This window comes from Nicotiana tomentosiformis, chromosome 9 (assembly GCF_000390325.3).
Source record: "Nicotiana tomentosiformis chromosome 9, ASM39032v3, whole genome shotgun sequence".
NCBI lineage: Eukaryota > Viridiplantae > Streptophyta > Magnoliopsida > Solanales > Solanaceae > Nicotiana > Nicotiana tomentosiformis.
The window spans coordinates 88198816-88222304 of record NC_090820.1 but is presented as its reverse complement, the minus strand read 5'-3'; the positions used below and the strand labels follow the sequence as shown (position 1 = coordinate 88222304).

Sequence of the window (23489 nt, the reverse complement as noted above, 5' to 3'; positions counted from 1 at the left end):
CATACCATAAATATAAACTATAGGAAACTAATTTGAGTAATAAAGTTACGATCATTGCAACGAAATAAAAAGTCAATGCGGGATCGCATCTCGGAACCCAACCAAAATTTATGTCTCAATCCACTTTCAATTCTTAATTGATTAGATAGATTTTAAAGTCGTTTTTGTTTTAATTTCTTTATCAAATTAGTTTTTACATGAAGCATCATAGTTAAGAAAGTTAATCTACTCTAGAGTGTAATCAGTTTTCTTTATTCTTTAAGTTACATGCTTTCTGGTTTCTCATTTAGTTGTCATCTTTACTAAAAATAGTTGTTCCCAAATATTTGTCATTTTAGAAAGTCAAGAAAGAATTTATTTTTTGTTTCAACTTTAGGGTAGATTAGTCAAATTACTCTCTTAGGGGTCGTTTTGTTTGAATACGGCTTATGCTGAGATTAGTTATCCTGGTATTGTTTTTTATCCACTGTTTGGTATGTTGTATTAAAAATGATAATTGCATAATTTCTAAGAAGAAGGTATAAGTTATCTCGGTACTAATTTTAATCTGGGGATAACTTATACTAGGTTTGCTAACCAAACAAAGTATTAAGATGGTATTAAAATTTTATACCAGTACTATAGCTACTTATACCTCATACCAAACGACCCCTTAGTATATTTTCTAAAGGGCGTGTAAAAGTTTATCCTGACAATTAAATGTGGAACAGAGGCTGATAGTAGATAATAAGTGTATTTAACTGGTTGTAGTAGGCTGATTACCATCTTTGCCGGTAATTCACCGTAGTAATTGGCATTGACATAATCTGATTGTGTAAAATTCTATATAGTGTTGGTGTATAAAAATTAAACCATATCGCTTTGTACTGAGCCAAACAATTTTATTTTGGAGCTACTTAATGCTTGAAATGATGGTTCAAAATGCTATTGAGGCCGCATTATAAGGTTAATCTTGAATACAGCGATTGCTTAAGCTACATATTATTTAAGTTATATATAGTTACAGTGTAATAAGTGTATTTTACGGCTTGTAGCAGGTTACATACCATCATCTTATGCAATGCAGGTAACAAATCCTTGTTTACCGTAGTAATTGACATTTCAAACGATTGTTGTGTAAAAACTAAACCATTTGTTCTGCACTAAGCCAGACTAAGTTTTTTGGGGGGCTAATAGTGCTGGAAATGATGGTGAATAATTATGTTGGTGCCGCATTACAAGGTTAATTATGAATAAAGTGGTAGCTGAAACTGCATGTTTTCAAATGATTGTCGTGTAATTCAAACAGTTGTAAGAAGAGATCATTGATTAGAAACATCTTTTAAAATATTTTGCACAGTGATGTTGCACTTGTGACTAATTCTCCAGCTGTAAATTTCAACTGCTAAAGCTTTAAGAAGCAAACATCTGATTTTTCATCTTTGTGTATGAGCAGTTCTGACAAGGAGGAGCAAGATGCTGAAGGAGTTTCTTCAATGCTTGGTTTCCAGAGCTTTTGGGATTCTGCATATGCTGATGAATTGGCAAATTTTCGTGAGCATGGTCATGCTGGTGAAGTTTGGTAAGCATTAGCAGGACGACAACAACAACAACAAGCCCAATAATTTCCCACAAGTGGGGTCTGGGAAGGGTAAGATGTACGCAGCCTTACCCCTACCCTGGAAGGGTAGAGAGACTGTTTCCGATAGACTTTCGGCTGGAGAACGAATGAAAAAACTAATGGCAACAAGTAGGAATAACAACAAGATAAAATAAGATCGAAGCCAAGAAAGCAGTTAAACTCTAGGTAGTAATAGCAATCTATGAATTAAATGATATCATACTAACACTAACGCGCTAGCGAACTGAGTAAGACAAAGAGAAACGCTCGAATACCTACTAGCTTTCTACCCTAATCTTCGACCTCTACACCCTCCTTCCTATATAAGGTCATGATCTCAGTCAGCTCCAGCTGCGCCATGTCCCGCCTAATAACCTCTCCCCAAACTTCCAATTTTCCGTTTTATCCATCCACTTGACATGTCATTCTTTTACTTTTTTGTCACCATAGTTGTAGTTTCAAACTTCCAATTTGTACTTTGCTGTACTTTAAACCCGATGAAGAGCTTATAATCATAGCAATAATAGATGGGTGAGAGCAATAATAGGCTTTACCTATCCACAGTACTTGAAAAAGAAAATTTAAAGGAAAACTTAATCTACCTGACTTGTGTCTTAATGGGCTACTTATTTTGATGAAGGTCCTTTGATCGGTCATCTAAATTAACAGATCTGATTATATTATATAGCTTCACTTATAAAATTCTCTGCTGCTCATGTTTTGGTGCAGCTGATGAAATAGTGTCCTTTGGTGGAAGTTTCTCTAGTAATCTAGTAAATTGAACTGATTTTGTGTCGTTTTTCCCTCTTTCTTTACCTGCTAATTGCCTTATGCGTGGAAAGAGCGGTAGTGCTGTACTAAAATTGCTTGGCATAAGAAAAGCCAGGATTTGTTTGTGCTTTTCTTCATGAAGTTTCTTAGCTTCAAGCTAACACTAACCCAGTGTAGCTAACATATTGTAGTTGTTAGTTGTTCTGCGTTCTCTTAGTCACGCATTCATATATTACTATAGCTAGATGAAATTTGGGCATTAACGTTGAGACGTGTTATTATGTGTGTGGATTTGTCATTTTGGAGTAACTGCTTTTGAACTAACACAAAAGAAGAACTAACTACTGAATAGTGAGTTCCCACATGCCTTAAAGCCTAACACTATTTACGAATTTCTCACCAAAGATACTGGTAAAACCGTGCGGAATAAGGTGCATGATTATGTCAGCAAGAAGGTATTCAGATAATGCTCTAATATAAGCCCAATTTGTAGCTATATCAAAGGTTGCTGCTTTGGATATTAAGGGGGACATGGTTAGAAATGCTTCTGAGCTTTAAAGATCTTCTATCTTGAATATGTCATAGGGTATTTCTCCCTGTCCGTGCTTCCTATTATCTCATCATAGTAGACAAGAGAATGAGAAGAATTCAATCTAATGCTCAACATTCTTGTTCTGCCTTTATATATAAGCAAACTTGCTGGCTCCTAGCTGACTGGCTGGAGGAAAAATTCCGGATTCAGCTCTTAGTCATTATCACAAAGAATTGGATTTAGCTCAGGATATATTTTTTCATTAATGGATAATAGAAAGTGTTGAAGACATAATTAAATAAATATAAGTGTGCTCTCTCTAACAGCATAAGCTTTTAGATGAGATGGTCACATACTTCAAAATGGCATCAGAGCAGGCAGAGGTCTTAGGTTTTGGGTTCGAGTCTCACCACCACCCAATATCAAAAAGAATTTTCACGTGCTTGGCTCATAAAAAAGAATCAAGCCCGCACGTGAGCAGTGTTGTCAAAGGCGAAAATCGCAAAAAAACTCTAAGGTCCATTGGGGTTTTAAGCGCAAAGCGCAAATAAAGCGAGGGATTTAATGAAGAAAGGTACACATGGAGAAAAAATGCAAATATGTATGTGTAGTCCAAAATTAATAATTATAAGTATGAACAACAAATATATGGACAAAGAAATTTAAAAAGAATTACGATAAAGTGAAATATCAATTGTTTAGTGTCGCCTCATCAAGATTACGCTCATTGGCAAGGAAAAGTATACCTTAGACCTTGATGACGACACTGAAGCGTCTGCTAAGCGAGGCGAAGCGCTAAACATGTTTTGAGCCTTGCTTCAGGCCTTAAGCGCACCTTTGACAACATTGCACGTGAGGGGGCGTGTTGAACAACAACAACAACAACCCAGTATAATCCCACTAGTGGGGTCTGGGGAGGGTAGTGTGTACGCAGACCTTACCCCTATCTCGGGGTAGAGAGGCTGTTTCCGATAGACCCTTGGCTCCCTCCCTCCAAGAACTCCCCACCTTGCTCTTGGAGTGACTCGAACTCACAACCTCTTGGTTGGAAGTGGAGGGTGCTCACCATTAAAGCAACCTACTCTTGTCGGGGGCGTGTTGAAGAATAATTAAATAAATAAAAATGTGCTCTCTCTATCAGTTTAAGCTTTTAGATGTGATGGTCACATACTTCAACAGAAAGCAATTTTGGGACTTTCTTGCTGTCTTTTACAAAGATTAACATTCCCAACCCCTAAAAGAAAACCTGAAAGAGAAAGTAGTGGTGAGATAGTGATTATGGATCATTACAACAACTAAGCGTCTGAAACAGGTTGGGTCGGCTATATGAATCCTCACTTCTCCAGTTAAGCTCAACTCATGTCATCATCATATCAAATAATAACATTGGATCATTATGTTCCTAAAAAATGATAATTATAAAAAAAGCCGTTCATCAAAAATGATATTTTAATCTATTATTTTCCCTTCTTTCTGTAGGTTTGGTGCTAATGTTATGGAAATTGTTGCTTCCTGGACCAAAGCTCTGTGCACTGACAATTGTCAAAATCACTTGTCAAATCAAGTAGGTGATGGCAACCCTGAGTCTGTTGGGCTAGGGGAGAAGGACTTAGCTGATTGGAGTGTGCTTGATATTGGCACTGGCAATGGTCTGCTTCTTCAAGAGTTTGTTAAGCAGGGGTAAAGTTGATTTTCTCCTAGCAATTATTGTTTAGCTAGCTATCGGTTGACTCTGTCATTCTGTAACAGCTATATGAGCTTTTCTGCCTGAACTATATAGTGCATATGCTACAAACTCGTGAAGTTCCATAATGTTGCATTGAAAATTTTGCGTGTAATTGTTAAGCATGGGGGTAGAGAAGCAGTGAAGTATAACTTTGGATTTCTGTATCTTCTTTATTTTTATTTTTAAAACGCTAATCTATGGGATAAATTTTTCATGATAATCAGTTACCCTGCTTGATTTTTAATATTTCCATCAAAATCATATCATATATTGGGGTCCTCACTTGCAGGATTAGAAGATTTGTTTAAGAAGAAATGTCATATGTAAAGCAATGGACATTTAAAACACAATATCCAATTCAGAAAGCAAATTTGCGAAAGGAATAGGCATACTGATGAACGATGAGATACCATGCGTATATATTCCTTTAAGATACTTCCACTCCTTATTTATATGTATTATTTGTCATTTGCCTCTTTCCCCTCTTCTTGGTTCTTTTAGGCCCAATCCTAGTATGCTGTAGTACGGGGAATCATGGTAACCCGGTTAGTTGGTTTGCTACCCGAACTTCCACCTTGCCCATTTCCACTTCTGCTCCCCCTATGTATAGTAAAAACTAAAAAAAAAAAAAATATATGCCGGGTACTTCAGAAGCTTTTTCGTCTTACATGCATGCACATTCCTATACAGCATTTTTACTTGTTCATAGTATCATTCACTTTTGAGGTGGTGGTGTGTAATATATATTCATGTTGCCTCAAGTAGTAGACACCTATCTTCATGTTTAGGCACTAAATGAGTTGCAAATCAAGTTCATCTTTTTAATTTATGACATTTTGCTTAAATTTAGTGTATCATCAAATGTTTAATTTAGTTTTTAATCCCTTCTTGTCCTCTAAGTAGGTGTAGTTTGCATTCTATTTGGAGTTGACTAAGTAATCTTGATTGAAAGTTGAGAAGCCTCAAGTATATTTAGATCGGTTTGATTTCATTGTTGCTTTGTCCAAGTATGCAGGAAAGCTTTGAAATAGGGAGGCAAAAATTAGAAAAGAAGTGATAAACTACCTTGATGGGCAATGAGGAAATATTTGAATTCTGGGAAACCGAGAATGAGTACTTGTGGGAGTCCACTGGGTTTGTTGTTGTTGTTGTTGGAAAACCGAGAATGAACACTCACATATACATTTTCTCTTTATTGAGTACTCAATTCTTTTTTTTTTTTTTAAATCGGTTCAGTATTCATTTAATTCCTTTTGGTGCATTTCATTCTTCCTCATCCCCTATAGATTCTTTCCATAATTTCTTTTCTATATATTTTTTCAATTCTCAGGATCCCCTTGAGTAATTTTTCCTGTTATATATGCTTATCATGAAAATGCATCAAGTGGTTCAAATTCACATGTTCAACCCACCGGTATGGGCAGGGAGCTTAGGGTTGTCAATGTCTAAGAGATCTTAGTGGTTACTTTATCTAATGAGAGTTTACTGCTTTCTAGTTACAGGTACACTTTTTAACTTTGAAAATGCAGAGGTATCATGATTTAAAAACCACATCTAACTAGATCACCTGTTTGTTATAAGTACTTTTAATCTTTGTAAACTTTTACTTTCAGTCTGTTCAAATGCAGCTGTGGTTTTGTTAAACTTACATCTGAAGCTTAGTTTCTTACTAGTGTGCATTTGCTGTGGAGTTAGGTTCTCAGATCTAACTGGAACCGACTATAGTGAAGGAGCAATTGACCTTGCACGAAGGCTTGCTGATCACGATGGTTTCACCAATATCAAGTTCTTGGTAAAGCTGAACTTTGTCTTTGACAAGTAAACAGTTTATACAGTGTACATAGAAGTGTTGGAATCCAGTATTTGAAAAACAAACATAAGCAAAAAGCAGTATTTCTCTAGCTTGCATTGCTAGTTTCATGTTACTTATTATTGCTCCTTTTTCTTCTGCATGCCAAGTGATCTCTATTTATACAATGTTGATTACATATGTGTTTTTGCATGTGCAATTACTTTCAAATAAAAATGACGTATATTTCAATGTTGCTGCGTGATATGGACATTTCACAAAAATAGTGGACACATGATATGAACCTTGTTTAAGTTCCTGTAGTGGCAGTAGTGTAAGTATGGGACAATGTGCTAAATTTGTTACCTCTAGTAATTCTGCAGTAGCGTAGCGCACCTAACCTGTGCTACCAGTTATGGTCGAGTGTATCATTAATTTCATGTACTTATGTGTGCTTATCTAACTTGTGTTCTTTCTTTGCTAGAAAATGATCTTTTTCTTAAATAACTTTTTGATTGATGTCAAGGTTGATGACGTGCTTGAAACAAAATTGGATACAAGGTTTCGGCTTGTTTTGGATAAGGGGGCCTTGGATGCCATTGGATTGCATCCTGATGGTCCTATCAAAAGGTAGTACTGTTGTATCTTAAAATTCTTATCTGTTTCTTTTGGTAAGCTATGCTAACATTTTAAAAAAACATTTTAATCTTGATTTATTTTATTTATGTAGCTGCAACTAATTAGCAACACCTTTTTTTTTTTTGGGGGGGGGGGGGGAAGGGGGAGGCTGGTCCTATTCCTTAGTAAAAGTTGATGTTTTTACCCGTAGTGCTTTCTTTCACATGTCGCCTTATCATGTGGTCATTTCAGGATTATGTACTGGGATTCTGTCTCGAAGATTGTTTCTCCTGGTGGATTATTGGTGAGACTCTATATCTCCTTCCTCTAATTACTAAAATGGTTGTAAAACGTACTAATCAGAACCTACCTCATGCCCCTTCTAATGGGAAAAGAAAGATGCAGACGTTTCTGCTAGCACTATATTGATACTGAGCTATATTGCATTCACAAATCTTCTTGGCAGGATAAGTTTAACGCTGGGACTTTTCTACTAAATTGGGTATAACTATTTATTTATTTGTCTCATGTTCATAAAGTAACTGTCATCTGCTATTCTGCTGAACGATCACTGTTGTAGGTCATTACATCATGTAATAGCACGAAAGATGAATTGGTAGAAGAAGTGGAAACCCTTAATCAAAGAAGAAATGCTGCACGTCAAGAACCAGGAACAGTCGGAGACCAAGAGGCCTCTCTAGATCCCCCTCCATTCCGTTACCTTGATCATGTTCGGACATATCCCACGTTCACATTTGGAGGATCAGTAGGCTCACGTGTAGCCACTGTAGCATTCATGAGGAACTGAATTAGTATCCTTGAATTATTTTTGGTTTATCGACTCTTGTTGCTCCTATAACTGGGCGTGTATCTATCAGCAACTTTGTATCCTTGGAAGGACGTGGAAACTCAGTTCCTGATTAATGCAAGGTGGGAGAACTTGATGTAGATTCTGTACAGGTTTGTGAGTACTCCTTGTCTGATTTATGCAAGGTTGGGAGTAGTTGATGCAGTTTCTGTACATGTTAATGTTTCTCAACCCCCAAAAGATATCTTTGGCCAACTGCTAACTCTGGCATTCAGTGTTAATCATTACATTGTACGTTTTAGTTGAAAGAATGCTATCTTAAGAATTAATTTTAGGCTTAGTTTGGTGATTCTTCCACATATGAAGCCACAATAATTGTCGGAGGCCTTCCATCTTGGCCGAGTTTTAGAGGTAACGTGTGGAACACAGTAAAGTGAATAAGATTACGTTAAGAAAAAGAAAGAAAAAAGATTACGTTCTTGCACAAGCGATTGCTATTTAACAGTAAACTGAAAAAGATTACGTAAACAACAACTACAATCCCACAAGTGTGGCCCGGGGATGGTAGAGTGTACGTAGACTTTATCCTTAGATAGGCTGTTTCTGGAAGACCTTCAGCTCGGGAGGGGAAAAGGGGAGGGGTAATAACAAACAAACCGATCAGATAACCGAAGCGAAAATACAAAAATAGGAATAGATAATGCAATTATAAAACTGAAACAAAGATAACAACAAATAGCAATAGAAATCTAGGAATACGAGAAAAATACGAAAAATACCCAGTGGTGAATCAAAGCTACTATTACAAATAAGGACCGAAAAAGATTAAGTGAAGAAAAAGAAAGAAAAAAGATTAGGTTCTTGCACAAGCGATTGCTATAACGAACAAAAACTTGCACACGCGATTGCTACAGAGAATACAATTTTACCTAGACCAGCAGAATAAATAAAAAGAAAAAAAAATTTAACTACAGTTTTGGCTTATTGAAAATATCTGAATCTCTAGATCCTAGCCGGAGCAAAAGCGATTAGGTGATTTTTTCTTATCCGTTTTAGCTGTAGTGGACAGAGTTATCCGACACATGTGTTGTAACAGTTATTAGTGGAATGTCGAAGTAAAAAAATATTTGAACCCATATTATCTCATGCTCCAGACGCCAGTTGGCACATAAATTTTTTGCACAAGTAATACTCCCTCCCCGCAAAATAAGTGTCACTTGTTACGTTTCAAAAATCAATTTGACTAATTTTGGAAGCTAAATCGGATTAGATTATTTTAATATTATAATTAGCAATAGAAATATTCAAAAACTATATAAAATTTAAAAACTACTATAAATTATAATTTTTCTCATATTAAAAGTATATTTTGAAATATAGAACAATGTTCAAATAGTCTGAATGTCGAGAAACGAAAAATAATACATAATGGGGACGGGGGAAGTAATGTTTGTCTGGTCATATAAGAGAATATAATTTCTGAATAACTAGCACAACATTTATCATAGTTCTAATAATAACTAAATAAAAGGTTTGGTTGTCAGCATTAATCTTTATATAGCTAATAATAATACCATATTTTATCTATGATAAAATGAATAAGAATACATTTATTTTATTATTAATAATACTAGAAGAATAAAGAAAATCTATCTAACGATAAAAATATCCTTTGAATATATAATCTATACATAACAATCATATTATTATCTCTCATCTCATAACAATTTTGGTATAATTATTCATTTGCATAACAATCTTACATAACTTGTTTGGCAACCAAATCATCCTCTACTTCTGTAACCAACCAGTCTGTCTTGGTAAAAAAATATGTCGGTGTAATTAACGGCCAAGATTAATTAGGTTAGTCGAAATCCGAAAATAAATTTTTTAAGGCGTAGAGAGGCAGAGAAGTATCTGGTATAATACCCTTCCCAACCCTATATAAACATATCTTTTAGAGCCGCCTCTCCTCCTCATCACTTCTCCCTTTCCTCTATATTAATATTAAACCCTATTTTACGTGTTCCAATTTCTCTCCTCTTTTCATTCTATTGTAGATTTGTTCCTCCTCGTTCCAATCTATAAGGTATTTGATTACTTTTTCTTCTTATTTTTGTATATCGTTTACCTATTTTCATCATGAAAGCTGCATTCTAGCTCTTTTTTTAAATCTTATTCTTAGCTTTTTCATTGATTTGAGTAACGTTATTCTGGAGTTGTTGAATCGATGTTTGTTGCGTATTTATTTATGTTATATATAAGTTCATCTTCGTTCTGATCTATTTTATTTTACTCGTCTCCTTTCCGATCTATTTTATTTTAGTTGATTTATTGAGAATTTAGTAACTGATATTACAGGATCTCTAGCTTTAGAGGAGCCCTGATTTGGCTTAAAAGATAATTTTTTTGTGAATCGGAGTGAAATAAGGTGAAATAGTGTGGAATGGATATAGATGGTAGTTCATATGTCAGATTGCAATTAGTTTGGTGTTGATGATTGGTTTTTGTACTCGCGCCATCCCATTTGTGTGAGTTTGATTGGTTGAGCATGTAATTTAAGAATGAAAGAACGAAAAACTTTTGAAACTTGTGGTCTAAAATAAGCCATATATACTATATTAATCTTCTCAGAAAGGGTAAAATCTAAGTTTAAAGTTAAATTGTTTCTAAATATAGAAAGACGGCATTCTATTTGGATAGACAAAAAGGACGGAGAGAGTATGTTTTAAGCTGTAGTCAGAGTAGATTGAAAAAGAATTAGCTTATTTGATAGTTTTTATTTGCTAAGGGTTTTTGGAGGGTCTGTGGAGTGGAGAGGCAGAGGAGTTGAGACTGTTTTTGATAGTTGTTGCCTATTTTTGTGCTGTTTTTTTTCCTAAAGCTGAGGATGTCTTACCTAAGCACTGGATGGCTTTATGGCATGCGGTGGCGGAGTTAAGTGGAGGAAGTTGTTGAAAAATTATACTGTAAATAGAGAAATACAATTTTATTGTGATTATAACTTAAAACTTTAACTGTTGAATCTCCATTACATACGGAAAAAGTCAAGTGAAGTAGCAAAGGGGTTTCAGAAATTGTTTTAAATTACGAGTTCAATTGCTGTTAGTCACTAGTCCAAAACCCTCTAGAGATATTCTATTGTTTTTTAAAGTATAAATTCCAGCTATTGATGATTCAGTTTAAAGAAGTATAAAGAATTCGGGCATTGGTCCTTATCAAAAAAAAAGAATTCGGGCATTGGTGACAAATAATTTTTGAAAGCTTGCATCTTGGGTTTCTCTTCCAAGTGTTTCTGGAGTATGCAACTTAGAAGCTTATATAGACTGATAAATGACCCAAGGAAATGTTGATGGTCTTTGGCGGATTAATTTATCATGGTGTACCTTTGTTGATCTGTTTGTTCATCTTTATGGGTTTTGCCATTTGTTGCAAATTTTTATAGAATTTTTAATTGTTCAAGCTGCTATGACATAAAGGAACTCAACTTTGAATCTTAAGGGTGGAACAGTCTGCTAACGATTAATCTGCTGTCTGTCACTATTTTTGTTTTTTACCTCTCATTTATTAATATAATGCAGTGTAGTAGTCTTTTTTTAGTTTCTCTGCCCGTATTTGACCCGTGGTTCTTCTTTTTGAAAGTTGCAGGTTGTGTGACTTTTGTGGAGTTTCAAAGTTGTAGTGGTCTAAGTGAAACTTCTTTTATGTCCGAGCAAGCCATCTTCTATTTGGGATCCATTGGATTGCTTGGAGAGTATTGTCCTACGTCAAGAAAAAAGAACCGTCATTTCTCAGGTTGGGTTGACTGTATGCATCTCGGATCACTACAGGAAGAACACATTGACTTCTGTGGTTGCTGCAAGGCACAACCTTCTCCCGACACACTGTACAATTGTTCTGCTGAATATTTCTCTGAAGATTGCTAACACTTATCTGGGAATATCTCATCAAAGATGGCTTTGCAGAATATTGGTGCCAGCAACAATGATGATGCCTTCTACAGGTATAAGATGCCCAGGATGATTACCAAGATAGAGGGGCGCGGGAATGGAATCAAGACAAATGTGGTGAACATGGTTGATATTGCCAAAGCTTTAGCAAGGCCCCCATCCTATACTACAAAATATTTTGGAAATGAGCTTGGGGCTCAGTCAAAATTTGATGAAAGAACTGGAACTGCACTTGTCAATGGAGCTCATGAAACTCCTAAACTTGCTGGTCTTCTTGAGAACTTTATTAAGAAATATGTGCAGTGCTATGGTTGTGGAAACCCTGAAACAGAGGTCATAATAACTAAGACTCAGATGATCCAACTGAAATGCGCTGCATGTGGTTTCATTTCTAATGTGGACATGAGGGACAAGCTCACAACTTTTATACTGAAGAACCCGCCTGAACCTAAGAAGGGCTCCAAGGACAAGAAGGCAATGAGAAGAGCTGAGAAGGAGCGAATGAAGGAAGGCGAGGCTGCTGATGAAGAGCAGAAGAAGCTGAAGACAAAGAAAAAAGTTTCCTCCAAAGATGCTTGTGCAAAACCTAGCTCTAAAAAGAAACATGGTGGCTCTGATGAGGATCGTGCTTCACCACCTAGAAACCATGTTAATGTGAAAGAAGAGGAGGACGAAGAAGATGATGATGATGACGTCCAATGGCAGACTGATACATCACTAGAAGCTGCTCAGCAGCGTATACAAGAACAGCTAAATGCTGCAACTGCTGAGATGGTTATGCTTTCAACAATTGAGTCAGAGAAGAAGTCCAAGGCAGCTACTCAAGCCCAGAGTCCTAAAGCAGCTGCTGCTGTACCATCTAAGAATCCTACGACCGAGAATGGAGAGTCAAACCATGAGAGGCTCGTTGAGGAGGTGAAAACAAATATAAGAAAGGGAGTTACTGCCGGCCAATTGCAATGCTGTTTGGGTTCACTCTCTGGGTCTCCTCAGGAAGTTATCATTGCTTTGTACGAGGCACTGTTGGATGGGGTTGAGAAAGGATTTGCCAAGGAGGTTCTTAAGAAGAAAAGTTACCTTGCTGCTGTTTCTCAAGACGAGGAGTCACAGCTACGATTGCTTCGAGCTATAGAAGAATTTTGTGGGAAATACCCAGTTGCTCTGAAGGAAGTGGCTCTGGTTTTGAAAGCTTTATATGATGCTGATGTGTTGGAGGAGGAATATATAGTACAGTGGTACGGCAAGGGTGCTGCTGGGAACAAGGACTCCAAAATTTGGAAGAATGTCAAACCCTTTGTCGAATGGTTACAGAGTGCTGAGTCCGAGTCCGAGGAGGAATGAGATCCCAAGTGTCTCCACCTTTCCATTTTGCTGGTTTGTGCCTGAGATTTTGCCATTTTGGAAATTCACATGTTAATGTTATTTTATCGAGTTTGTGTTATTTGCTTATGTTTGTTATTTTGTGATATTTGTGTTATTTGGGAAGTTCCTTTTGTGACTGTTTACATGAATAAAACTTCCTTTATTTAGTATTATTTCCTTATTATTCCCTATCATTTCATGCCATTAGAAACGAAAGTATATCCTGTTAATGGTTATTTATGTTAGGTTTTCTGAAATCATATAGCAACTTCACATTCATATTTTTTAGTAATTGTACTTAGCCAGGTATGTTGTGATTGAATAGGCAAACCAGAACCTGTAAGGTTCCTTTCGTTATTCGATTATTTTTCCTTCAAAATAATCGTTCAAATATTTATGCTAGTTAATTATACTTCAATGGAGAACAGTCTATAACAAAAGCATCGGTTTAATGTGCCTGTCTAATTAATTTTCTGGTGTTGCAAACCAAGTGAAGGGATATGCCAACGAGTTAATCAATTTAACTCCTTGGAAGATTTAATATTCTTGAACTCCTTGGACCAGCTTCATATCTGTGTTTGAAGTAGAACAAATGTGAAATGGTTGACACTAATAAAACTCCTTGCTAAATAATCAGTACAATTTCGACTTACTATAAAATGTATTTCCTTATTCATCAGTTTACGAATTCTACAGATTACAAATTATTATATTTGATGAGTTCGTATTAGCATTTTACATCATCATGTTAAGATGGTCTATAACAATAAGTAACATTTTAGAATAAGTCTAATCAGGTAATGTAGAAAATAAAGTCGATGACTTGTTAGAACAAGTAAATATGCACTCATAAATCATAATATAATATTCAATTGTAAGTGCATGTACTTTTTAATTATTTTTGAAGTGATCTGATATTGCAAAATTATTTCGCATAATATATATATATATATATATATATATATATATATATATATATATATAGCAAACCTTTTAGATAATTGCTAGCCAAATCGAAGTAAGGCAGGAAAGTTGTATTTTTCTTTTCTTTTTTACTGACCCCAAAAAGAAAACGAAAAATCCAACTTTGGAAACATGTCATATATTCATTTAAAAGAAAAACAAGGGGAAATGCATGTCCTTCATGTAATTTAGTCATTAGTGATAAATCAAGAATCCTGAGTTATGGATTTTTTTCAGCCTGAATATTACTCTGAATTCTATGAAATATCAAAATACTATGAAATATCAAAATACAACAAATTATTTCTCGCCTCGTTTATGTCAACCAGAAATGTTTACATAAGTAATTTTATGTAGCCATTTATAGACAATTGACTTTAAGTAACCTAATTATGTCAATACTTGTTGAGATTAGTGCAAATGGTTAGTAGTATTGGGCCACATTATTTGATTCTTTGCTCATTCTTTGTATTGGGCCTCGAAGCCCACTTTGTATTTATTAAGCAGAGTTATAGTTGTAGTTGTAGTTTAGTGTTTGGACCAATCGAACGGGTCATATATATAGACAAGCCCACATGGGTTGTAAAGACACAAAATAGATATTTTATTTCATTTTCTGAGCAGTAATAAGAAAAGCCTCAATTCTCTCTCCCCGAACCTTTCTAGCTCTAGCCATGGAATCTTCAATTTTTACTTCGAATCTTAGTCTTAACATGGTATCAGAGCTAAAATCCAGTTAGAGCTCTTGATTTCCTCTCGTCCGATCTTACCCTCGAGGTTTTTCGTTGGAGTTTTTCGTTTCTGATTCTCTTCGTTGTGGTTGACTAATTTTGACGGAATTTTCCAGTTTTTCCGTCAAATTTTGCATTTTGCTGTTGTTTTCTCTTACTTTCTACTTTATCTCATCAAAAGTTATGGATTTCCTCAGCTGATTTTGAATTTCATCAAATTCAAGCCAAAGCTAGGGTTTGGTGATTGTGTCTTCATCAGTGGATTATCGAGTTCTCTCCAATAAACAAGGCCGTTGTTCCTTCCGGTTCGCGAAGGAATTTGGTAACTTTACTTACCTATAGATTGCATGCATAGTATCTGTTGATATTCTTTTCCTTATATTTTGAGAAAATGTCAGACGATAATTCGTCTACCCCTACCCCTATCCTGTCTAGACCTGTATTTTCTCGCTTTGCTTTCCATGAGGATGACTATACCCATCCTTGTCATCCTCTATATGTCCATCCTTCTGATGTACTAGGAACCTCTTTAGTTTTAGTGCCATTTGATGGCACTGGTTATGGGAGTTGGAGACACACTATTTTAGTGGCCCTCTCTGTCAGAAACAAACTTGACTTTGTCAATGGAGTCTTTGTTAAACCCCGTGATACCTCTCCCCTGGTGAGACAGTGGCAGAGATGCAATGATTTTGTGGTTTCGTAGTTATTCAACTCTTTGTCTAAGGACATAGCTCGTAGTGTTGAGTACTCTGAGCTTGCCAAGGACATTTGGGGGGAGTTGGAAGAGAGATATGGTCAGGCTGATGCTGCCAGAATTTTTGAACTCAAAAAGGAGTGAGCCCATATCTCACAAGGGTCATTGCTGCCTTATCAGTCACTAGAGTCAGGACTTGTAGTAATTGTGGTGCCAAGTCTAATTATTAGAAGGATGGGTATGTCCAAAACGTCTACCAGTTTCTGATGGGTTTAAATGATACATACATACAGACTAGGAGCAACATTTTCATGATTAAACCCTTTCCCTCTGTTAGCACTGTTTACAGCATCTTACTCTCAGATGAAAAACAGAGACAAGTTTCCACTTCTCCTCAGTTTCTTCCTAGTTCTGCTTCATTCAATGCTGGTGTATCCAAGAAAGTCTACCCTTACAGAGTCAATTTTGATTCTTCTAAACCTCCAACCTGTAAGTATTGCAAGAAACCAGGACATACCATTGACAAATGCTATAAGTTGCATGGGTATCCTCCCAACTTCAAGTTTACTAAGGGAACTGCCTCAAGGAAAACTGCTGCTCATGTTGAGTTGGAGCATGGTTCCCCTTCTAATGTTGTTGTTCCTGGTGGAGGGTCTCAATCTGATACTTCTTCTGAGGTTGTCTCTGACTCAATGGTGCCGGTCTCACTAAGGATCAATATTCACAATTGATGATGATGCTTCAACATACTCACATATCTGATTCATCCTCAACTCTAAATATCATGGCTTTTGCCAATTTTGCTGGTAAGCTGATATCTGAGAGTGTTTTGCTCAAATCTTGTATGCTTTCTCAACTAGATAGTTTTATTTGGATCATAGATTCTGGAGCCTCTGATCATATGACCTCCCATAAAGATTTTTTTTTCAACTTGCAACCCTTACCAATTCCTTGCCTTGTATCCTTACCTAATGGTTATAAGGTCAAAGTTCACCTTGTCGGATCATTGACTTTATTTCCTAACTTCACAATTCATCATGTCCTCTATGTTCCTTCTTTCAAATATAATTTAATTTATGTATATAAGTTGTTAGATTAATTCAATGGGATTGTCTTGTTTACCAGAACTCTTTGTGCTATACAAGCCCCTTCACTGAAGATGCCTCTGGTTCTTGGTAAACTGGATCATAAATCTCTACAAGCTTATTATGCCTCCTGTTGCTTCTGCCACCTCTGCTACTTCTTCTGTCATTCCCACTTCTCCTATTTCTTCTTCTGTTATGCATGATGTATGTGTTTTTCCTTCTGAGATTAGTGCAAATGTAACTAGTGCTGGTTCTAATAAGAGACATGTACATGCTGATGCAAACTTGAATAATTTTAATAAAATGGATGTTGTTTGGCACTATAGACTAGAGCACATTCCATTTTCTAGAATGAAACATATTCCTGCACTTGCCTTACATTTTTCTCCCAAAAAGTCATTTTCTTGCCTAGTTTTTCCCTTAGCAAGGCAAACCAGACTGCCATTCCCTGATAGCAACATACAAACTATAAAACCTTTTCAGTTAATACACATTGATACTTGAGGTCCTTATCATTCTCCCGCTTATACTGGATCAAAGTATTTTTTTGACCATTGTAGATGACTTCTCCAGAGCCACTTGGACCCACTTAATGGGTGCCAAAAGTAATGCATTTGACCTTTTAAAAGCCATCATCGCCATGACTGAAACACACTTCTAGTTAAAGGTTCAAACTGTAAGGAGTGATAATGCTCTGGAATTAGGATCAAGCACTGTTGGTTCTGCATACTTCTCTGAGAAAGGGATCATACATCAAACATCATGTCCTCACACCTCACAGCAGAATGAGGTTGTAGAAAAAAAGCACATGCATCTCTTAGAAACTGCTAGGGCCCTTCCATTTCAGTCTGGACTCCCCCATTAGATTCTGGGGAGATTGCATTCTCATTGCCACCTATTTGATAAATAGGTTCCCTTCCAGTTTGTTAAAAGACAAAAGTCCCTATGAAATCCTCTACAACAAACTCTCTGTTTACTCCAATATTAGACCTTTTGGGTGTCTATGCTACTTTACTGTCCCAAAACCTCATAGAGACAAGCTTCAACCAAGGGTTACCCCCAGTGTCTTCTTAGGATATTCCTTTGCAAAGAAAGGATACAAATTGTATTATTTGAAACACAAAACTTGTTTTGTTTCCAGAGATGTTATATTTCATAAACATATATTCCCTTTTATTCAAAAAATATCAAAGCACTCTCCCATGTGCAATATACATTTTTCTACTTGTTTCAACCATTCTCGTTAGTCTGATTTTTTTTTATCCTACTTCATCATACCATGCTTCTCCTGATTCACCCCCATCAACTCCTGATTCCTCTCCACATGTTTTCCCCACTGCTGACTTGCCTTCTCCTTCTCTTTCCTTGTCACCCGTGTCCACTTCTTCCCTGTTTCTAGTAAAGCGGTTTCTGTGATTAGAAAGTCTTCCAGACCTCATAACCCTCATTCCTATCTCCAAAACTATGTCTGCCACTTTCCTTCACAACGACTTAAGTCTGCTAACTCCACTTTTGTTTCTACTTTTGATGAGCATAATGTTTTTTAGCCTAACACTTACTCACAAGCAGCATCAAGTCCTGAGTGGCAGGATGCTATGAAAAAGGAATTTGAGGCCTTAGAGGCCAATGGAACTTGGGAAATTGTTCAGCTACCATTGGGTAAGAAGCCCATTGATTGTAAATGGGTGTATAAGGTCAAATACAAAGCTGATGGAACAATAAAAAGATACAAGGCTAGACTTGTGTTAAGGGGCGACACTCAGGTTGAAGGAATAGATTTTCATGAAACCTTTTCACATGTTGTAAAGATGTCTATTGTTAAAACCTTAATTGTTGTGAAAGTTAAAAATAAATGGCCATTGTTTCAATTAGATGTAAACAATGCTTTTCTACATGGGGATTTGAATGAGGAGGTCTTCATGAAACTTCCACCTAGCTTGTCTGTTTCTTCCTCTTCTTCTTCAGCCCCTCTAGTTTGCAGACTCAAAAAATTCTTATATGTACTAAGGCAAGCTTCTAGACAGTGGTATACCAAGTAGTCAAATGCTTTGTATTCTAGGGGTTATGTGCATTCCTTGAGTGATTATTCTATGTTTCCTTGGGGTTCTGGAGAGTCCTTTGTCATTTTGGTGGTGTATGTGGATGATATAATCATCACTGGGACTGATTTAGCTAAAATATCTGTTGTGAAAGCTTTTCTCCATGATCAATTTAAAATTAAGGATTTAGGCAATCTCAATTACTTCTTGGGGATTGAGGTGTTGCATACTGATTATGGGGTTTTATTTCATCAAAAAAAGTTCATTCATGACCTTCTCAAGGAGTTCCATTCTTCTGATTGTTCATTTGTGGTCTGCCCCTTGAGATGCATGGGAAACTAAAGGCCACTGAAGGTGATGTGTTGCCTAACCCTGAGAGTTACAGATGTCTGATTGGGAAGCTGAATTTTCTCACTCACACTAGGCCTGACACCTCCTTTGCAGTACAACACTTAAGTTAGTTTATGCAGCAGCCCTGCCTTCCTCACATGTAAGAAGCTCTGCATCTACTTAGATACCTCAAATGTACCTCTAATTTTGATATATTTCTCAATGATTCTACTGATTTTTCTTTGAGTGTCTATTGTGACCAGTGTATTAAAAGGCATGGGCGTAAGGCGATGCATTTTACATATGCCTCAGTGGGGCATAAGTCCCGAGGCACGGGGCGTAAGTCCCATAGGTATTTAATTTTTAATATTTTATAAAATAATATAATAACAGTAAATATTTATAAACAAGTAAAATTGCATAAAAATTAAAGAAAACTATATATATGTGTGCTCCATCCCCACAAAAAACTAATCAAAACAATCTATTATACGTTACTTACAAGCACAAGTAATTTGAGTCTAAAAGAATAAAGTTTTCTATATGGAGGAACAAAAAGGATGATTAACCTGCAATTTGAACTTTGAATTTGCTGTTATGAAGAAGAATATAGTTCTCTTTGTATTTGTAAAAAAAAATTAAATATTCGTTGCTTTTGGGAGATATTAGCAGACTAGCGGACAAGATAAAAAATTAAAAAAATCATGAATTAGGATTTAAATCAATAAAAAAGGTCTTTACTTTTAAATTTAATACTTTCGAGTTCCTTTTTAAATATTTTGAGTAATTACCAAACTGACTTTTGAGAATTTGGGTATTATATGAAGGACTAATTCAACAAATTTTATTTTAATTTGAAAAAGTTTCTTGGGTTTACTCCTTACTAAACAAACGCGCCTCGAACGCCCGGACGTACGCCCCAAATTGCGGGGCGTACGCCTCTTGAGACTTTCGCCCCACTATCGCCCCGGGATATTTTTGGTATGCCTCGCCTCGGGGCTCACCCCAGAAACGCCTTTTAAAATAGTGATTGTGACAATGATTGGGGGGCCTGTCCAGATAGTAGGAAGTCTGTGTCTGGATTTTGTATCTTGTTGGGAGGAAGTTTAGTGGACTGGAAATCAAAGAAGCAGTCTGTAGTTTCCTTATCCTCTGCAGAAGCAGAATACAGGTCGATGAGCAAAGCTACTGCTGAAATTATATGGGTCTCCCGGCTTCTTTCTGATCTTGGTATTCAGGTTCCCAGTCCAATTCAGTTTTTCTGTGATAATCAGGCAACTATACATATTGTCAAGAACCCAGTTTTTCACGAGCGCACTAAACATGCCGAACTTGATTGTCATTTCATCAGAGGCAAGCTCACTGAAGGCCTGATTTAATTGTGTCATACCTCCGGTACTAATCAATTTGTTGATATGTTTACTAAACCCTTGACAGGGGCTGTTCATCATGTCCATCTTCACAAGTTGGGAGTTCTCTCACCTTCCAACTTGTCGGGGGTGGGGGTGGGGGGTGTTGAGATTAGTGCAAATGGTTAGTAGTATTGGGCCACATTATTTGATTCTTTGCTCATTCTTTGTATTGGGTCTCGAAGCCCACTTTGTATTTATTGAGCAGAGTTGTAGTTTAGTGTTTGGGTCAATTGGACGCGTTATATATATAGACAAGCCCACATGGGTTGTAAAGACACAGAATAGATATTTCATTTCATTTTTAAGAAAAACCTCAATTCTCTCTCTCTCAACCTTTCTAGTCCTAGCCATGGAATTTTCAATTTTTATTTCGAATCTCAGTCTTAACAATACTTTTTTGTTTTGTTAACTTTATGGGCTTCGTTTGATCATGAGAAGAACTTTTATATGTTTTTATTATGATCGGATTCCACCTTTGGTTTCACTATCTTTCCTTTTCCAGAAAGATGTAGGATGGACGTTTGTGTGGACAGTTAGTGACATATACAAGGTTTTTCATAAGTAGTGTTATAATTTGAAGATTTCCAATATTTTTATTTTCTTAGATATAGTTAGTAAAAATTTCAATAAAATGAGGTTCCGTGACACCGCAAAGGACAAGTGTATATGCTCCCGTTGGCAGTTATATCATATCTTATAGATGTAGGTGAAGCATATTCGATGATTAATCTGAAACCTTTTTTATTATTTTAAGGTTGCTTCTTCCAAAAGAGTGGGCACGTGAACATCTCCTGCCTATTTTAAGTGATTTAAAGATGTTGTATTGCCTCATATCTTATGGAGATAGGTGAAGCATATCTCACGTTTTACTTTTAGATATATGATGCATTATTCATATGCCATACTCCAACCGTTTAAAATTAGATTCTTTTTAGTCTGTTTCAAAATAAATGACATATTTATTAATTTAGAAATAATTTAACTTTAAACTCTTTATTTTATTTATTGTACCCTTAATGAGAGAAGCTTTTATAACCATTCAAATGTCATGGTCCCACAAAACTTTTAACCCTTAAGCTTTTAAAATCACAAATTTTAAAAGTCTTTTTCTTTTTCTTAAATTTCGTGCTGAGTTAAACTAACTCATCTAAAATGAAACAGAAATTATTATCTATCATTTAAAAATTGGTTATGTCAGTTTCATGTCCACAGTAACGTAGTTTATAACTGCTTTAAACAAAGAGATTACTTTGCCTTCTTTTGACAACAATAATGCCTTTCTAATTTCCTATTCTTATGCTACTTTCTAAATTATTCTCATAAACTAATAATCTAAAGAAGACTTCGAACAGAAGCAGTAAAAATATTTAAGGTGAAATTGGAAACGTTGGTGAAGTGGAAAAACACATGGAAAATCAGATTATAAGGAGAAAAAAAAACCTTGAAAATTTAGATAAGAATGATGGATAGCAAGGCCAAGCTAGCCATCAAAAGCTGGGATGAACTACAAGGTTGGATAAATTATTGGTATAAGTAGAGGTAAAAAGAATCTCTTCATGTGTGTATGTGCATATATTATAAATATACATTATTTGTCGAATTCTCTTGATCTAAGAACTTGTTTTTGCACTAGTAATTAAAAAATAATCAGTATTTATAAAATTATTAAGAAATAACCACTATTTTATGCCAAAATAAAATTTGAACAAAAATATCCTAGTTGAAATACAAAAAAGTTCCAGCATAATATGTTAGATTATGGAGCTCTTGCGTATAAACTTCTAGCATATTATGTTGGAATTCAGCATATTATATTGAATCTCATATGTAAAAAATTCAAATACCGACATATTATGCTAGAACTTTTCCGGATTTTAAGGTTGTTTTTGTTCAGATTTTATTTTTACATGAAAAAATAACTAAACTAAATATCGATTACTTTTGAAACTGTGACTAATTTTCAATTAATATTTATAAATCAGGCTATTACTGATTTTTTTCCCAATTTTTTAACCATACATCCGAAACCACCGAAAAAATTTAAATTTTCATCGCCTAATGCTTTTTTTGAGGGGAAAACGCTTGCCACGGAAATAAGTGAAGAGTGATTTAGCTAGCTAAAGGTAACTAGAGATCCAACAATATTGCTCTAATTTATAGAAATTAAAATCAACATGTTCATTAATTGGTGAATTACACATAATATTTCCATGAAAAAAAAAATAAGAAAGGACTATATACATATAACCTTAAAGTGGAAGATTAATTCTAAATCTTAATTAACACGGGACATTAACAGTAAACTCTTTCCAATTTCCATGGCATGTTGGACCAAAACATAAGTTGAGATAGGCACACTAAGAGAAAGAAGTGTCAACATCCCTAAAGCCAAAGCAGGCCTAGTCTCCATCAAATACATTTGCAACAACCTTACAACTTCAAAAACGACGTCGTTATAATGTGAAAAATACTTCTTCTCCCATTCCATCCAATTATTAGAAGGTAATTTGCCAGCTTCTGATGATGATATGTTCATTTCTTTAATACGCATTCGTAGAACTATCATGTTTTCATCCACAATATTACTTCTACCATCTTTATTTCTTGCATTAACCACTAGCCATAACTTATGATTTAGGTTAGTGAAACTTGAGAGAGGACAGCCGGGTGCACGAAATGTTCTACGTTCACGTAGGATTCGGGGAAAGTCTGCACCCCTAAGAAAACTTGAGGGAGGATTGATCCATAAGCATCTAGTAGAATTTAGAAGCTTAGAACAAGGGATTGATGAAGTTATTTCCATTCTTGGTAAAACAAACATAAATATGATTTGTATAACAAATAGTAATATTTTTGGAGTTGTATTTATAGAGGGAGAGTAGGGAAGGGTACCTACTTTTACGTCGGCGGAATTGTGAGACGAATATTGCACGTGACAGCCGCAAATTATAGAGGGACAAGGTCAATTCATATACTACAGGTGGTATATGAATCGGGTTTGTTTGATTTTTTTATTAAAATCAAATCAAATCAACTATATCGATTAAAATTAGTTTGATTTTATCGGAGTTTTTAGATT

General features: G+C 35.7%; 3 protein-coding genes across 5 annotated transcripts; all 3 read left to right on the top strand.

Moving 5' to 3' along the window:
• Positions 1 to 1412: 1412 nt before the first annotated feature.
• On the top strand, positions 1413 to 8184 carry LOC104085283 (uncharacterized). Of its 2 annotated transcripts, none has more exons than XM_033653184.2 (7): positions 1413 to 1561; positions 4383 to 4583; positions 6325 to 6421; positions 6945 to 7048; positions 7289 to 7340; positions 7503 to 7538; positions 7617 to 8184. In XM_033653184.2, exons 1-7 carry the CDS (start codon positions 1428 to 1430, stop codon positions 7842 to 7844), a joined length of 852 nt encoding a protein of 283 aa, XP_033509075.2. In that variant the 5' UTR covers positions 1413 to 1427; the 3' UTR covers positions 7845 to 8184. The 2 variants fall into 2 exon arrangements, with proteins under 2 accessions (XP_033509075.2, XP_070041827.1); XM_070185726.1 differs by having other exon boundaries at positions 1433 to 1630.
• Positions 8185 to 9796: 1612 nt separating this feature from the next.
• On the top strand, positions 9797 to 13329 carry LOC104085278 (eukaryotic translation initiation factor 5-like). 2 transcript variants are annotated; one of them, XM_009589280.4, is made up of 2 exons: positions 9797 to 9933; positions 11487 to 13329. In XM_009589280.4, exon 2 carries the CDS (start codon positions 11798 to 11800, stop codon positions 13133 to 13135), a length of 1338 nt encoding a protein of 445 aa, XP_009587575.1. In that variant the 5' UTR covers positions 9797 to 9933; positions 11487 to 11797; the 3' UTR covers positions 13136 to 13329. The 2 variants fall into 2 exon arrangements, with proteins under 2 accessions (XP_009587575.1, XP_009587576.1); XM_009589281.4 differs by having other exon boundaries at positions 9799 to 9933; positions 11493 to 13329.
• A 1912-nt stretch (positions 13330 to 15241) lies between these two features.
• Positions 15242 to 15688, top strand: LOC138899159 (uncharacterized). The gene is made up of 2 exons (XM_070185281.1): positions 15242 to 15511; positions 15554 to 15688. Exons 1-2 carry the CDS (start codon positions 15242 to 15244, stop codon positions 15686 to 15688), a joined length of 405 nt encoding a protein of 134 aa, XP_070041382.1.
• Positions 15689 to 23489: the final 7801 nt, after the last annotated feature.